The sequence below is a fragment of the Bicyclus anynana genome, chromosome 17 (assembly GCF_947172395.1).
Source record: "Bicyclus anynana chromosome 17, ilBicAnyn1.1, whole genome shotgun sequence".
In the NCBI taxonomy this organism is placed as follows: Eukaryota; Metazoa; Arthropoda; class Insecta; order Lepidoptera; family Nymphalidae; genus Bicyclus; species Bicyclus anynana.
In genome coordinates, this window is record NC_069099.1 from 742,200 (window position 1) to 759,874 (window position 17,675).

At 37.5% G+C, this 17,675-nt stretch overlaps 1 protein-coding gene across 4 annotated transcripts in view; it reads left to right on the plus strand.

Annotated features, from left to right (window-relative positions):
• The first annotated feature begins 1,261 nt into the window (after positions 1-1,261).
• LOC112046101 (ATP-dependent Clp protease ATP-binding subunit clpX-like, mitochondrial) overlaps positions 1,262-17,675 on the plus strand; it is a 37,852-nt gene continuing 21,438 nt past the window's right edge. For 2 of the 4 annotated variants that reach the window (XM_024082591.2, XM_024082592.2), the window contains exons 1-2: positions 1,262-1,693; positions 16,256-16,384. In XM_024082591.2, coding sequence (XP_023938359.1) covers positions 1,621-1,693; positions 16,256-16,384 — 202 coding nt within the window. In that variant the 5' untranslated portion in view covers positions 1,262-1,620. The remainder of the gene's footprint in view (positions 1,694-16,255; positions 16,385-17,675) is intronic. The other 2 variants (XR_002886847.2, XM_024082593.2) reach the window with 2 other exon arrangements.

Genomic DNA, 17,675 nt, shown 5'->3' on the forward strand with positions numbered 1-17,675 from the left:
TTACTTTTAAAATATTTGAAAGAAACAAATTGAGAAAAACAAAAGAACAATAATGTTTTTCTACCAGTGATCAAATTCAGAGATATTATAACGTACCTTGGTTATACAATTAATGTACGCTTACTGTCTGATATTATGTAAAATCGCTGGCCACTGAGTATTTAGGAGTACGTGTCTAGTAATACACTTACGTGTTTTAGCCAGTACGACTCACCTCGAATTATAATTCAGAACATTATTCTAACTATCGTTATCAATTCATATTCGTCTCACAGCTGAGCTCGAGCCTCCACTCAGAATGAGAGGGATAAGGTAAATACCTAGTCTATCACGCTGGCCCACTATGGATTGGCAGACTTCACACATGCAGAGAATTAAGAATATTCTCTGGTGGTTTCTTTACGATGTTTTCCTTCACCGTTTGTTAATCGTGATATTTAATTTCTTAAAATGCAAACAGTTGAAAAGATCCACTCAGGTCACGGTTACACCCTCCCGAATGGCCCTCTAAGCCGAGGTCCGAGTCTCATAGGAGACGCCCTTAGAGAGCCGTTCCGTCCTCTATCTTTATTAATTTCAGCCTTCGGGACTTATCAGGTATTGCTTCTGCGCTCGCCCAAACCCCCCGTTGACGCCATAGTGGTCCCACATGGAGCCATCGGCACTTACTCAACTCGAAAAAAAATAAAAAAGGAGATACATCACACCCAAGGGACCGATTCTTTACTAAAAAGACTTTTGGACATGAGACTGCGAAAATAGAGAATATAAACAGTAGGTAGGTACGATATCTGAGACGATTCCTGAGTTTGATCCCGGGTAAATAAAAAAAAAATGTACTTTTTTGTTTTTTATTTAAAAATTAAATTTAATTTAAAAATATGTCTTTGCGAAAATAGTCACTGCAATGCCCAATGTTTTCGTGTATGTAGTTTCACTTCTTCTTCTTGGAGTTATATTCTTTGATAGCACCCAAAACAACAGTCGACAATTATATTTAAACAACATTAAATATATTCTGTGATTCGGATAAAAAGTGCAAAGTACACAAACGACTATTTTGATTCGCAATACACACACGTGCAAAATTTACACAGCCAATAAAAGTTATGGTACAGGTACAGTGGTCAGTGCCTAACGATTATTAGTGTGTGAGTGAGTAATGATAAAACAGCTTTATTTTTAAGTTTAGTTCTTGTAACGCTAGATGGCAGAAAGACTGAAACAACGTGGTACATAAAAAAAAGAACTTCACAGTCCACACATCTATCAAAATAGTTTTTGGTCTGTGATGTGATCAAAATCAGCTGTGAACATCAGCATGGCCGTTCCGTTATCCACAAAATAAAATTGTTTTTGATAAAAAATCATACAATAAAAAACAGAAAAGTGCAGTCAAAGTCGAGAAACCGTGTAAAATATTCCGTTGCATCTTCGCGAGCTATCGGTGTTGATGTTGACTAAAAGTGTTGCGTCATGACAGAATAGCCTCTCACTGACAAATAAATACAATAAAAAGTGCTCACGAGAGATTACGGCAAAGGAGCATTTCCATTTCGCTCGTATAACGCGTCTGTCGAGTATTTCGCTAATGTGAAAAAGTGCGCCACGATCGTAAGAATGAGCAGCGTCCGCTTAAGCATTGTGTCGTTCGGGAGGATCGCTGTGAAGAGAAATTCGCAGTTGACATCAGGTGAGTGGGTTAACCATTGTTTTTCCGTCGAACTGGCACCGCTCCAAAGGCGTACATGCACTGTACATCGCAGTTTCTTGCGTTTACACGCGTCGAAGTACTGTTTGATAACAATACGTCATACACCAATCGATGTTTTCCTCGATGATCGAGATCACAGCACCCTGCTCCGTTCGCGCTCACAACAAGGTCATTAACATTTAAATTGTATAATCGGAGGTTTGACATTGATTCGCGAGGTCCTTTTTAATGTAAACTGATTAAATATTAATTTAAAACAACATAACATAGATTAAAATATTCAAATAGATATTAAATATGTAAGATGTCTGAATAATATTAGAATATTATGCAATAAATATTATACTGTGTATCTTTTGCAGGCACTCAACCTGCTCAACAGTAAATGTTGTTTAAAAAAGTTACCTGGCGATAGGGTATATTTTATTGTCAATATCAACAGATAGTTTTCAGTAAAATATTTGAAGATATATTAACACGGCCCTTGACCTTGGTGAAACAATAGCCTCTCACTGGGCTATCAGATTAAAAGAAAACAATTTTTTATATAAATGCTAACTTATTAACTAGAGTTGCCAAATGAACTCACACTCGCTGGATTTAGCTTATTTAGTTTATGAGTTCCTATAGGCTATGTCATCTTCTGACTCCATTATAAAAGCTCTAGCATCAGCTCTATGGTACCATATTTTTACATGCTCATTATAGATGCAAGTATACTAAATTTAAGCCTAACAACCAAGAAGCGTTATAATACAGCTTGCAAAATTTGGTCTTAAATACTAATAACAAGAACTGTGATAGCCCAGTGGACATGACCTCTGCCTGATTCCGGAGGGAGTGAATTTGAATCCATGCATGCATCTCCAACTTATCAGTTGTGTGCATTTCAAGAAATTTAATATCATGTGTCTCAAACGGTGAAACAAAAACATCATGAGAAAACCTGCATACCTGAGAATTTTCTTAATTATCTGTGTGTGTGAAGTCTGCCAATCTGCATTGTGCCAGAGTAGTGGACTATTAGCCTAACCCCTCTCATTCTGAGAGGAGACTTGAGCTCAGCAATGAGCCAAATATGGGTTGATTGATACAAATAACATAAGTTTAATAATATATTTTACTTGGTAATAAATGTAGTGAGACATAAGTCCATTCCACTCATCAGTAGGCCTGAGATCTATCTTAAAATAAAATTAAAACAAGAGTAACATTAACCAATAGTAGGTGAAACAAAAATGTCTCTCTCTCTTTCGTTGAAATGAGATGACAGACAGAGTAATATTTAAAACCTTTCTATTGGTTGACAATATGTCTATTGCCTATTGGACAACAATAAATGTAATGAGACTAAAGTCTATTCCTCTCTGTAGTAGGCTTAAGATGAGGACCATGATCTATCTCAAGACAAATGTCAACCAATAGCAGATGAAAAAAAATATCTCTCTCTCTTTCCTTGTGATGTCAGGCACAGACAGTGTAATATTGCAACTCTGCCTATTGGTCAACAATATGTATCTTTCATATATCATTGACACATGCTAGACCGACTAGAATGCAAAATTGTTGAAACCTTTATTATCAACCCATATTCAAGTCTCTTCTCAGAATGAGAGGGGTTAGGCCAATAGTCCACTACGCTGGCCCAATGCGGATTGGCAGACTTCACACACACAGAGATTTGTGTGAAGTTCTCTGATATGCAGGTTTTGCCACTATATTTTTTCGGCTCTGAAACCCCTTCAGATATGACATATTATTATGTTATACAAGTAACCAAGTCACAACAATAGTATTCAAACAGTCAATAATCTTCTGTTCAAAGTTCACTGCAACTTTGTTGTTGTTTTCCACCTATTTTATCTAATACATATATAATAATTGACAAAAATAATAATTTACAAAAAATTTAAAGGGAGTAAGTGACTGAATATTATTGAATAAAAATACTTCTTTTTCTTTTGAGAACTTTGAGATAGAAAAGACTTACAAACTGTTTTTAACAAGGTTAAGCTGGAGCTTATTGTGTTTAAATTTAAATAGAATATTGAAATACAGACAAAAAGAGGTGTTTCAATGTCAATTGAATGTGATTGACTGATGGCTTAACCATTATCTCTGATGCATCAGCTTAGTACCAACAACTTCCCAGGCTGAAAACTTTTGAAAGTAAGAAAGGCTCAGTGTTTCATTGGTCAATCCAGGATTTGAACCCAGGATAATCATCCTGATTTTAAGGTTGCTGTGATCCAAATCCACTGGGCCAAAATACAGTTACCAGGGTAAATAAAGTAAAATTTAAATATCTTTATCTAAGTTTTTAATAGTACATGTAAGTGCAGCTTAAAATATTATAATCTTCGTTCGTGAAGAGATGGTAGTTGTAACACAAAATCTTTTATAGATTTTAGCGCAACTGCCGTTTCAACCTATATTTGTATGAAAAATGTTTTTTGCTCATATGATTTAATTATTTATTTAAAATGTTGAGTGTAAAAGATCCATTCACTTATTAACTTATTATTATTAATTATACATTATTGTGGAGGATATGAATAAAGTAATTCATGGCCTAGTAAAACCACTTCTAGATTATTATGTTATATTAAAAGAATTGTTTTTTACTGTAAGTTATTTGGTACTTTTATGAGATTGATATGGTATATTAGATACCATATCAATCTCATAAAAGTACTAAGTATAGAAGAAAATTATCAGTGTTAATTAAAACTTGACTGAAATCTCACATAGTTTTAATTTATCTATACTAATATTATAAAGAGGTAAAGTTTGTAAGTTTGTAAGTTTGTAAGTTTGTAAGTTTGTAACAATTTTTTGAAATGGGGTAATCTTCGGAACTACTGGTCCGATTTTAAAAATTCTTTCACCAGTAGAATGTTACGTTGTCGGGGAGTGCTATAGGCTATATTTTATATTTCTATCATATATAACTACTGAGTTATCGCGGGTTTTCTCTTAAAGGTCGGACCGAAAAACTTACTTATTCGCATGCGCTGCCTCAACCATTGCGTATAACTGAAATAAATGTATGGAGGCTTTTTGAACCTTTAAAAGTTCTACAAAAAAGTCCGCGACGCCATATATCTATCTTTTATATTTTAGCAGATATAGTACCTTTAGTACTTTAATAAATTATTTAAATTTTAAACTAAGGTTTACGTCATTATTTACACAACTAAACTTAAATCCTTATCAAAATAAATTATTTAATAATCACAAGGATATTATAGAGATAAGATTTGCCCTTTACAGTATGTTAATTAGTTATATAGTTTCGGAGATAATACAAAATTTCTGAAAGTCGCAAAAATGCCGCTATATGACGCCCCGCGGTTTCAGTTACGTGGCTTCCGCTCCCGTGTGAATATGAGGACCAAACATAGCCTATGACACTCGCAAATAATGTAGCTTTCTATTGGTAAAAGAATTTTCCAAATCGATCCAGTAAATCCAGAGATTACCCCCTGACAACCACATAAACTTTACCTCTTTATAGCATTAGGATAGAAGTCGCTTGGGAAATTATAGTCTTTTGGTCATTGGCTGGTCGCACAAAAGGCTGGACCAATTTTGCTGAGGGTAGAGATAGGATAGGGGTAGGGAAGGGGTAGGATAGAGGTAGGGTAGGGTACTGATAAGGTAGGGGTAGTGTAGGGTAGGGTACGGATAAGGTAGGGGTAGTGTAGGGTAGGGGCAAGGTAGAGATAGGGGAAGGATATGGAACGTATAGGGTAGGGGAGGAGTAGGATAGGGGTAAGGTAGGGTAAGGTAGGGTAGGGGTAGGGTACGGGTAGGGTAGGGTTAGGGTAGGGGTAAGGTAGGGGTAGGGAAGAGTTAGGGTTAGCGGTAGGGTAGGAGTAAGGTAGGGGTAGGGTATGGGTAGATTAAGGGTAGGATAGGATAGGGTATGGATAGGTTACGGGTAGGGTTAGGGTAGGGGTAAGGTGGAGGGAGGGTAGGGTTAGCGTTAGCGGTAGGGTAGGAGTAAGGTAGGGGTAGGGTAGGTTAGGGTTGGGTAGGTTTACGAACAGGGTAAGGTAGAGGTAGAGAAGTTTACATCAATTTTTACGCGGACGAAGTCGCGGGCGTCCGCTAGTTCTATAATATATTTGTAAGTTTTCATTTAGAGATCATAATGGTAGTGGTGTAGTGTGGGTTTTTGCTGCAGCCAACTGCAAAATTGGGCTGTAAAAACTGGGGCTGCCGGGGGCTGACTGAAGTTCGATTCAATTGAATACTCATCTAGGTAAGATAGGACAATGTCTGTTAGGTCATAAATATATGTATACTGAGATATTTTTTTTAGTCTCATTATTCGTACAATCTGTAGTGAGACCATGACGATTTAGTTTAGTTACGGAACCCTAACGTTTTCACAGTAGATTGTTACTAAGGCTGTACCTAATCGCATTTGCGTCTTATGTGCAAATCAACAAAGAAACTTGCAGTGGGTAAGCTTTCGCCGCTCAAGAGCTGTGTGTAATGACTTGGGAATGGCGAACGTTTACATAGGTATAGAGTAGACCCCGGCAAATTAAACTTCCTACTATAAGTACAGAACATCACCTATCATGCAGTGGTATTCAACTAGGGTATGCAACGTAACATAACATAATGTAAAAACTGTACAATGTGGAAAATTCCTTCTCCATTACAGATTCTTAATAAGTTCTCAGGGTAGATAGTGTATTTTTGCATGTATGAAGTGTACGCCATAGATATCGTGCATGTAATTTCACCGTAACGGAAGTGTAATTTAAAAAAAACTTGCGTAATGTTGAGAATGACGGGCATAAAAGCCGTAATACCCGTGTAACAAAAGCACCAACGTACTATAGCCTACCGACTAACCGCTTCAGATAAGTGTCGAGTTACTTCACCGCTTTCACTTTTTCGCTAATGTCCCAGCATCCCTAGCGAGAGATTTGCTCCCATGCTAAACTTAATCTTTCACGTTTATCAGTCGTAGTTTTTGCGCACGCTTGACTTTGGGAGTAAGCTGTAGTTCGTTACGAAAAGTGTATTCAGGCGGCGCATGGACGTTGAGAGGGAGAGCTAAAGAAGGGCACACTCGATTTTTAGGATTCGTTTGGGATCCTAAAAATCGAGTATTATAAAATAAAACCTATTCACTAAAAGTTTGATGTTTAGTTTGTTAAAAAGGTTTGTAGATGAAAAAAGAGCCTTATTATTTTATATATAGTAATATAGGGTATTATATATTATATAGCACATAACTCAAGGCGAAGCTTGACCGAGTCCGCTAGTATTTTATAGTTACAGTTTTAGGTGACATCGTCCGAAACCCTCTTACGAGAGCTCAACTCGCGTGTCTGTTTTTTTTGTTTATGCTCAAAGTCTTTTATACTAAGGATTTGCGATAGACAGATACCTATAGCTCATTTTATGCAGACTGAATGTTTTTTCAGTAGTACATTGAGGGTTAATAGTGCATCATGCACTGTGTGATTTAACTGCTTCATATACAAAATGTGTGAAACGTTTCAAATCCGTGCCCAGTCCGGGTCACGTTCACGGCACGCTCCGGGCACGGCCCGGTCTAATAAAGCGTATTTTTTTTATATTTCCCTCAGCATAATACAAAAAAACCAAGTCGCACGTCACTTGCAACGGAGCAAACCCTCGAAAAGCACTGCTAAATACCAATCTTCAACGATCTCTAGCGAAGGTTTGCGACGACGGGTCTGACGGACAGACGGACATGACGAAACTATTAAGGGTCCTTGTTGACCACGGAACCCTAACGTTTTCACAGTAGATTGTTACTAAGGCTGTACCTAATCGCATTTGCGTCTTATGTGCAAATCAACAAAGAAACTTGCAGTGGGTAAGCTTTCGCCGCTCAAGAGCTGTGTGTAATGACTTGGGAATGGCGAACGTTTACATAGGTATAGAGTAGACCCCGGCAAATTAAACTTCCTACTATAAGTACAGAACATCACCTATCATGCAGTGGTATTCAACTAGGGTATGCAACGTAACATAACATAATGTAAAAACTGTACAATGTGGAAAATTCCTTCTCCATTACAGATTCTTAATAAGTTCTCAGGGTAGATAGTGTATTTTTGCATGTATGAAGTGTACGCCATAGATATCGTGCATGTAATTTCACCGTAACGGAAGTGTAATTTAAAAAAAACTTGCGTAATGTTGAGAATGACGGGCATAAAAGCCGTAATACCCGTGTAACAAAAGCACCAACGTACTATAGCCTACCGACTAACCGCTTCAGATAAGTGTCGAGTTACTTCACCGCTTTCACTTTTTCGCTAATGTCCCAGCATCCCTAGCGAGAGATTTGCTCCCATGCTAAACTTAATCTTTCACGTTTATCAGTCGTAGTTTTTGCGCACGCTTGACTTTGGGAGTAAGCTGTAGTTCGTTACGAAAAGTGTATTCAGGCGGCGCATGGACGTTGAGAGGGAGAGCTAAAGAAGGGCACACTCGATTTTTAGGATTCGTTTGGGATCCTAAAAATCGAGTATTATAAAATAAAACCTATTCACTAAAAGTTTTGATGTTTAGTTTGTTAAAAAGGTTTGTAGATGAAAAAAGAGCCTTATTATTTTATATATAGTAATATAGGGTATTATATATTATATAGCACATAACTCAAGGCGAAGCTTGACCGAGTCCGCTAGTATTTTATAGTTACAGTTTTAGGTGACATCGTCCGAAACCCTCTTACGAGAGCTCAACTCGCGTGTCTGTTTTTTTTTGTTTATGCTCAAAGTCTTTTATACTAAGGATTTGCGATAGACAGATACCTATAGCTCATTTTATGCAGACTGAATGTTTTTTCAGTAGTACATTGAGGGTTAATAGTGCATCATGCACTGTGTGATTTAACTGCTTCATATACAAAATGTGTGAAACGTTTCAAATCCGTGCCCAGTCCGGGTCACGTTCACGGCACGCTCCGGGCACGGCCCGGTCTAATAAAGCGTATTTTTTTTATATTTCCCTCAGCATAATACAAAAAAACCAAGTCGCACGTCACTTGCAACGGAGCAAACCCTCGAAAAGCACTGCTAAATACCAATCTTCAACGATCTCTAGCGAAGGTTTGCGACGACGGGTCTGACGGACAGACGGACATGACGAAACTATTAAGGGTCCTTGTTGACCACGGAACCCTAACGTTTTCACAGTAGATTGTTACTAAGGCTGTACCTAATCGCATTTGCGTCTTATGTGCAAATCAACAAAGAAACTTGCAGTGGGTAAGCTTTCGCCGCTCAAGAGCTGTGTGTAATGACTTGAGAATGGCGAACGTTTACATAGGTATAGAGTAGACCCCGGCAAATAAATTGAAGCAATATTTTAGTTGTACCAATAAGGTACAAATATAAACATAAGTGTTCGCGTTCTCCGCGGTTACCCGGTTATTATATATATCAAATAATTGAACATTTCGTATGCGATTATAATGGCGTCAACGCGTTGGTATGGTTTATTCAACCGTACATCGCTAACCTTGATAGCCCAGTTGATACGAATCCGCCTTCAATTCGTAGGGCGTAGGTTCGAATCCTTATCATGTATCGACTTATCAATTATGTGTATTTTAAGAAATTAAATATCACATCTTAAACGGTAAAGGAATCGTAAAGAAATCTGCATCTACCTAAGAATTTTCACGTGTGTGTAGTCTACCAATCCGCATTGAGTCAGCGTGGTGGACTATTAGCCTTACACCTCTTAATCTGAGAAGACACTCGTGTTCAACAGTGAGCCGAAATTTCGTTGTAAATCATGATGATGACGTCGCTAACACCCGAAAATGTGTTACTGGTACTGCGCATAGTTCAAATTATAGGCCGCTACCTATACTCGAATTAATAGAAGCTTTATTTATTAAAAAGTTACTTAGTAGTTGACATGTAGAATAATACGAGTAAGTTTAACAGTAGATATGTACTGCTTTAGTACTTATCGTCTAAGTACATGTTAAAGCAAATCAACAAAGAAACTTGGAGTTGTAAGCTTTCGCCACTCTCGGAGCGCGTAATATAATACTCCATGAGCTGGCGAACATTTTTCGAGTAGCTATTGAGGCAAACTGATAACTTGTCCTGTACCTCTCCTATATTAGTCTAACACAGAACTGCAGACTAGGCTGGTGAGTAGTCGTGTTTTAAGGGTTCCGCACCCAAAGGGGAAAACTGGACCCTATTAATATGACATCGCTATTCATCTGTATGTCTGCAGTCGACTGCATTTGGCGACGTCTCGGCGGCAGTCAACTGCAGTCGTCGGTAGCAGTTGCCAGCTGCCGTTGGTAACGTGCTGCTCCTGTAAATAAACCTTTAGACAGTTTTCACAGACGATGTATTTCTGTTTGACGGTATAGCAACAAATATTACACAAAATACTTATTTAAATATTAGAGGGGCTTTTATACTTATGTGATTTTTTTTGTCGTTTTTATAGATTTTTACGGAACCCTTCGTTCGCGAGTCCGACTTGCACTTAGCCGATTATATGCATTAAATAAATCCTTGAGGCAATCAGAAATCTATTTATCAGTTTTAATTTTTTTGCACCTGGCAAAGTCACGCAGTGTCAAGTGGCAAGGTTCGACCACATAATCTGGCTTAAGTATTTATTTTTTTACTTTTAAATGTCCATTTAAAGGTGTAAAAATTTCAGATTTCCTCAAGGCTTTATTTATTTATTGCCAATACTCCCCAGCCAAGGAAGTACAGTACAAGTTTTCAGTTTGTCTGAAATGCCAACCCAAAATGTTCGTCAGCTCTTGGACCATAATGAGTTAGTAATGGCGACCATTTTGATAATCGCCGACATTTGAAACCGACGGACTCTTGCGGTGATCTAATCTACCTACTGACAGAAACAAAAAAAAAACAGAAGAAAGCGTATCAGTATTACGAAAAGTGTAAAATTAGCCTAAAATTGGGCTTAGATTCGTGTACTGCAATAGCGTAAACCACTAAGCCAATCTTGGCGTAAGTCAAATATTATTTTTGGGATTATTTATACTTTAATAGTTTTTAGTAATAGTTACTAGCAGACGCGCAGTTTCACCGGCGTGGTTCCCGTTCCCGTAAGAAATACGTGGATAAAATGTAGATACTTTGGGATATTGTAAATGTACAATAGATCCAGAGATTCCTGGGGGTTCTTCTGAACCGATTTTGAAAATTCTACTTTATTTGCGAGTGTCATAGGCTATATTTTGTCCCCGTATTCCCTCAGGAATACGGAAATATATGAATATATATGTTTCTCAGGAGCGGTAACTAAAATGGTAAATCATGATGAAATCCATACGGTCGTTCTTGTAGATGTCCACTAGAGTAACCAAAATAAAGCTATAATGCTAAACATTACCAAATATTTCAATCTACTAAATAAGACATTCCAAGGGCATGTCAAACTTGTATGATCACATGTGACAGTGCGTAAAAAGGAACATTTTACGTCGTTTATAATTTCCTTTTCGGTGTGACATTAAATGCTTATCCAAAGTTATTATGTCAAGGTGGGTTACGCAACAGTCTTGTTGTGGTGTGATTTTTTTCATTGCCTTGTAACCGCTGCCTTATATGTTGATACTACAAGTACAGCCTGTTATTGTTATGTGATGTTTTACGGCGAGGACTCGGTCACAATGCGAAAAGAAATTGAGCCTTTTTGATGTTGTCAACCCCCTGCCCCTCTAATTAATGTTGTTAAAAGTAGAGAATTAGCTATGTGTTTTAACATAAACAACATTTGCTTCTTGCAACTACAAGAAAAGTTTGTGTAAGGGATAACGACGGATACAATGATTTAGACGCTCTTTTTTCAGTAACAGAGATATTGAATTGATAGAGGATGAACCAGGGGCGCATCGAAAGATAACTAATAATTAACCTATCAAAGATACGGGGCCCCCGGAGTACAGGGGCCCCTTACATGTGAAACCAAAAATTAGTAAAATGTAGGTAATCCACTTTTTTCCCTGGATAAGCGTGCGCCCAAAAATTAGAAACATCCTACATTGGTTAAGTCACTCTCTTATTCATTAGATAATAATTTATTTATTTTGATATTTTGCTTTGGTCCGACAAAATACTCTCTACGTACTAGATTGATAATTTCACCCCGAAACCGGAGCATCCTCAGGAGATGTTGACTACAACGTGCAATTGCAAACTGTCATATTTATTTCAAGCGAGCATATTTGTTTCTTTTGTGAGAAATCTTTACCCTTCTTTTAACTAATTTTGATTACCAATCCAACCTAATGTTGATACAGGGCCGAAGCACGCAACGCCAGTGGGATGAACCCTTGCGATTGAGATTGAACCCCACGTTGTGAACCAGTAAACCAATCTGGTCCTGTGTGTGGTCAATTAGTAATAAGTGTATGCCTATAGTAGTAGACCATACAAAGATAGTGCCGGATTAAGGAAATATGTTGCCTTAAGAATTCTTTCTCTATGGGCCCCTATCCTTAAGTTAACTACAAAGAGTAGCTTGCAGGCTAATCCAGGACTGTAGAAAGAATAATAACTTAACTAACTTTGCTGTTGTTTATAAAGGAGAGTTATGGGTTTGATTCCCAGTATGGGTCTGTTTAGGATTTAATATTTTCTAGACTAGTATGAGTAACAATAGTCAATAGTCAATAGTCAATATTCATTTATTTCAATTAGGCTTACTTTACTTTACATACTATGATACTATATAAAGTTATAAATAGATATCTCTTTATTATGGAGTCACACATTCTTATAGTATAGACCTATAATATTGCAGTGAACGACATAAATTGCAAACGCGATCTACTTTAGTCACCAAAGTCGTAAATAAACACTCAATAAAGAAAGTGGGTCGCATAGATTGACGAAAACAATGCAGTGTGGTGTTCAAGCATTGACATTGTATACCTACACGATACACATAACGCTTGATTAGGAGTTTACGATTAGTAGGTAGATAGGATTGCAAGTGATGCAAGGTTCTACATTGCACTGTCCAGTCTATGGAAGTAGATGTCAGCTAATTTCTTCAGATCAAAATTTCTACTACTACAGAATTGTCTGCTTAATAACGAGGCATATATCTATGAGGCATGGAAAGAAGGTAGCCAGACTTAAAGTTCATGCTTTAGATTAAAAGCCACTAATCTGTGTCTTTGGTGTAAAACCAAAACTTTGTTCTGGCAGGGTTTCGACGGAACTCGACAAAACGGCCAGGGGCCCATAGCTAGCCTAAAGGTTCCGTCGAAGCAAGGATCTTCGGCAGCTTGCGTTGCCTCAATCAATAATTACGATAGATTCACAACAAGGAAATTGCTCTCGAGTTACCACTTACGTCGCCAGCCGAAGGTGCCTAGAGGGGTAGAGTGGGTGTATGGAAAATAGGACTTGGTCGTATTGGTCTGGTGAAACTTTTCTTGCAGTTGGTTAGATCATTTTATGTCGTCCATACGCGATGGGTCACTGGCATGACTTGCTCCTTCAATGATTAACATAAAACAAGATTCTAAGGTTTCTTTTATAAACAAGTATCCTTGGATATGCAAGCCCTTTACCTCGTTAAAAATATATTTACGAATCATAACCTGGGGTAAAATATCAATGTCCTCAGACAGCGTAGTATCTTAGAACCTGCCTTGAGAAGATAAACACAAAAACTGGTTTTAAAACGAATCTAGTAGCTGTTGAGGAAAATAATACCGACTCTAATTGTATCGTGTCTAAGTGACTCCGATTATTTCATAAGCTGAGTTACTAAGTTTTAATTTTTATTAGAAAATATTTTTTTTTAAATACTATTTGCCATAAATTTTCTATCTGATGCCGCGCGTGATTTCCATAGAAAAACGGGGATAATATATAGCCTATAGCCTTCCTCGATAAATGGGCTATTTAACATTGAAAGAATTTTTCAAATCGGACCAGTTTCTGAGATTAGCGCGTTTAAGCGAGCAAACAAACATACTCTTTAGCTTTCTAATATTAGTATAGATATGGTTGATAATCCCGTTTCCCTCCAATAAAAAAAACTGTGATATTTAGATATCAATAGAACATCGAACGGGGTTTGAACCCATGCCCTTCTCGGCGGGGCTCGATTACCGTTAAGCTATTGAGGCTTTGTAAATTACTGATATTTGATAAGTGCATCCAGATCTAAATATTAACTTAGTATAAAATCCCTTCTCGCCGTCTGTACGCTTAGTTTTTTTAAACTACGCCACGGACTTTAATGTGTATGTATAATTAGCCATACATAATGATGACTTTCCTTTGTGCCATTAAGTGGTAGTAAACCACTGCGAATTGCAAGGAATCGCTGGATGCAGGCGGCTCTGGATCGTAGTGTTTGGAAGTCCCTACAAAAGGTTTATGTCCTGCAGTGGACGTCCATCGTCTGATGTGATGATGATGAGGTTAAAACCTCTCTGTGATGAGTCGCCTTTGCTGTAGAGCTTCAAGCGCAAGCTTTTTTTTTAATTCTCTACAAGTTAGCCTACAATCTCACCTGGTGGTAAATGATGATGCAATCTAAGATGGAAGCGGTGTAACTTGTTAGGAGGAAGATGATAATCCACACCCCTATTGGTTTCTACACGACAATGTACCTGAATGCTAAATCGCTTGGAGTTCGTCTTTGCCGGTGGGGTGGATATAAGAGGTAACTAGATTTATAAAGTGTCAATTCTTTGTATTGAAACCAGCGTACCCAGGGGCGTGGCCTAAACTACTTCTACTTCTATCGGTAATGCCTTGATCACACGTATCGAGCAAACGGGCGAGGCAGTGCCCTCGGCCGAGTACTCGGTACGTATAAACATATCGACGAGTGCTCGGCCGAACGAAGCGCCGAAGCAGTAGCTCGGCTCCCGTACAATATACTAGGCCGAGTGTCACCCTCTCGCGTCCCCGCACTGTCTCACTCGCTCACTCGCCAGGTCTGAACATACATTGTCTCGCCACACGGCCAAAGAGTATAATAAGTATATGGGAAAAGAGAGCCCTCTTGAAGATTTTCGGTGGCTTAAATTGAAGCGCCAACTGCGGTTTGGAGTAAACTTATAGGTACTACTAAAACAGCGGCAATTTTATTTAAATGGAGATTTTTAATCACGGTTTAATAAAACTCAAAAAATACAAAAAAAACGAATTGAGAAAAATAAATAAAAAAAACAAAAAAAAAATATATTGTGATGTAATCCATTCCCCACCCGGGCTCGAACCCACGACTACTCCTAATCATACGTAACTTTGATAGAATCCGTTCGACTATGTTCACCACTGGACCAGATGACAGTTCATGGGCATGTTGAAATTAATATACGCTACTTTGTTATACCCAATAACTTACAATCGCAACCAACACAATTTAATTCATGATCATACTGTAAAAACTGTTTAAGTAATATTCACGGGCAATCGGACAAAACTGAGGAGTCAAAATATTTTTATTTAAAAAAATAATTGCAGAATAAATATAGAAAAGTATATGAAGTCGTAACTAATTTGCAGACATTATTTGCTATCAAACGCATTAAGGACTGGAAAATGGCTTGGAAGAAAAACGCCACTGCTCCATGTTTTGCCTCCCCATGAATATCACATACTATAAATATTTTGTTCCCGGACATAATATAAAGATTATTACTTCATATCATCTTAGCCATTTAGTTAATATTGTTGCCAAAAAACTAACCAAACACTCTATGTTAACTTATGCGTCACATATTTTATTAAATGAAGAAGTTTGATTTGCAAAACGATTTAAATATATATTTCATGTAGTGGTCTATGAGATTATTACAGAGTTACTATTTTTTTCATTATCGTTAAAATTATTAAATATTACGAAATGGTTGCAAATATTGATACTGGGCACACTAAGATTAGCGATGGAATTGCTGCCATCTGTTGAGATACTTTTACCAACTTAGTCGAAAAGTTGTTTCACTACTATATCTAGATGGCCTGTAAGTCAACAAATTGCTCAGAATGTATGGAACTGTCCCCCCCCCTGCACACGGCCGACGGCCACATGATTATTGTCACGTCACATGCGCCTTTTCTTATGATAATTTTCGTTTAAAACAATTCCAAATAAAATTAAATACACCATGTCTGTTAGTAACAAATGGGATGTCATGTCGAAACAACTAGTAATTGTATAAATTTATTTAGTTATATAAACTATTAGTAAAACGTCGGATTTATATAAACTAAATCCGACGTTTTACAAATAGTGGAATGAGTAACTTCGTTTATTTTCTAATAATCGTTTTGAGGTCCATCATAATCGAATTGTAGTCTCAATTTATCTGAACTGTCTGTGCTAATTTCAAAACACGTGTGAACAACTACTCGCTTACATCACTGTCTCGGCCGAGGAACATTTTACTCTCTCGCCCGTTTGCTCGGTACGTGTGATCAAGGCATTAAAGCGTTAGCTTCCGTTGTCAGTTCTGTGGTGGTGACAAGCACTTGTGCAGTAACTGTGCGTCTGTGGCAGGTGCCCACCCGTGCCGCACGCTGCGCCGCACGCTGCCGCGCCCGCTGAGCACCTGCGCGGTGCTGTGCAAGAGCCCCACGGAGCAGCCGCCCGGCCCGCCGCACTCCTCCAAAGATGCACCAGGAACAGGTACCATCATCCGTTTGCCATACATGGAAATCTCATATAGTATATGCTGCACCAGGAACAGGTACCATCATCCGTTTACCATACATGAAAAATTCATATAGTATATGCTGATTTATTTTGAGAATTCATAACAAAAAAATTGTACAAAAAGTGTGTAGGAAAATTTTTGAAATTATCGTCTAGAGCTAGAGTATGAAGGAATAAATCAATTGTTGTAAGAATCAATTATGAAGTTTGAAAGACTTGAGACGCTAGAGTTCCTAAATCCTCATTCGCACGTGAGTTCTTTTGACGGACGTTAAAAAAGCGATCAAATCTAGTATGAAGTTAGCCCACATTCGCACGAGAGTTTTTTTGACGGACGTTAAAAATAGCGTTAAAATACAACAAATGCATTCCTAAGTAAATATTCACACGACAGCGTTAAATACGATGCTTTTTTTCGAGCAGTGTTGTATTTTCAATTGCGGGCGTTGGAAATAGACCTTCATTTAACTTCATACTATATTGGAACGCTTTTTTATCGTCCGTTAAGAAACTCTCGTGCGAATGAGGGCTAACTTCACACTATATTTGAACGCTTTTTTAACGTCCGTCAATAAAACTCGTGCGAATGAGGGCTAACTTCATACTATATTTGAGCGCTTTTTAACGTTTGTTAAAAAAACTCTCGTGTGAATGAGGGCTAACTTCTTACTATATTTGAACGCTATTTTAACGTCCATTAAAAAACTCACGTGCGAATGATGGTTTAGGGACTCTAGAGTCGCAGTCTTTCAAACTTCATAGTTGATTCTTACATCAATTGACTTATTCCTTCATACTTCTAGCTCTAGACGATAATTTCAAAAAAATTCCTACACACTTTTTGTACAATTTTTTTTATGAATTCTCATAATAAATTAACATATTCACGTGCCGTTTAATTATAATACCAGATTATAATTCTAATTACAATTATTTTATAAATATCTTTGTCCATGAGGATTTGTAATATCTCGTAAAACCGATGCTACTGAATTTTATAGAATGCCGAATGAATTCCGAATGTTTGTCAGCCCACAGAAGGAGCATAATTCGCTCACAAAGGAGATAGATGGTCCATTTCAGGTCCACTCTTGTACCCCATATCATTAAAATTTAAAAAATCAAGGATTTTATTAAAATCTAAATAAGTGAATAAATCTAACGAAATAATAAGAAATAAATAAAATTAAAACCCGAGTTTTTGAGTTATATCAAGATGGCGCCCTTATAGCAACTATGACATGACAATTGACAGCAAACGTCA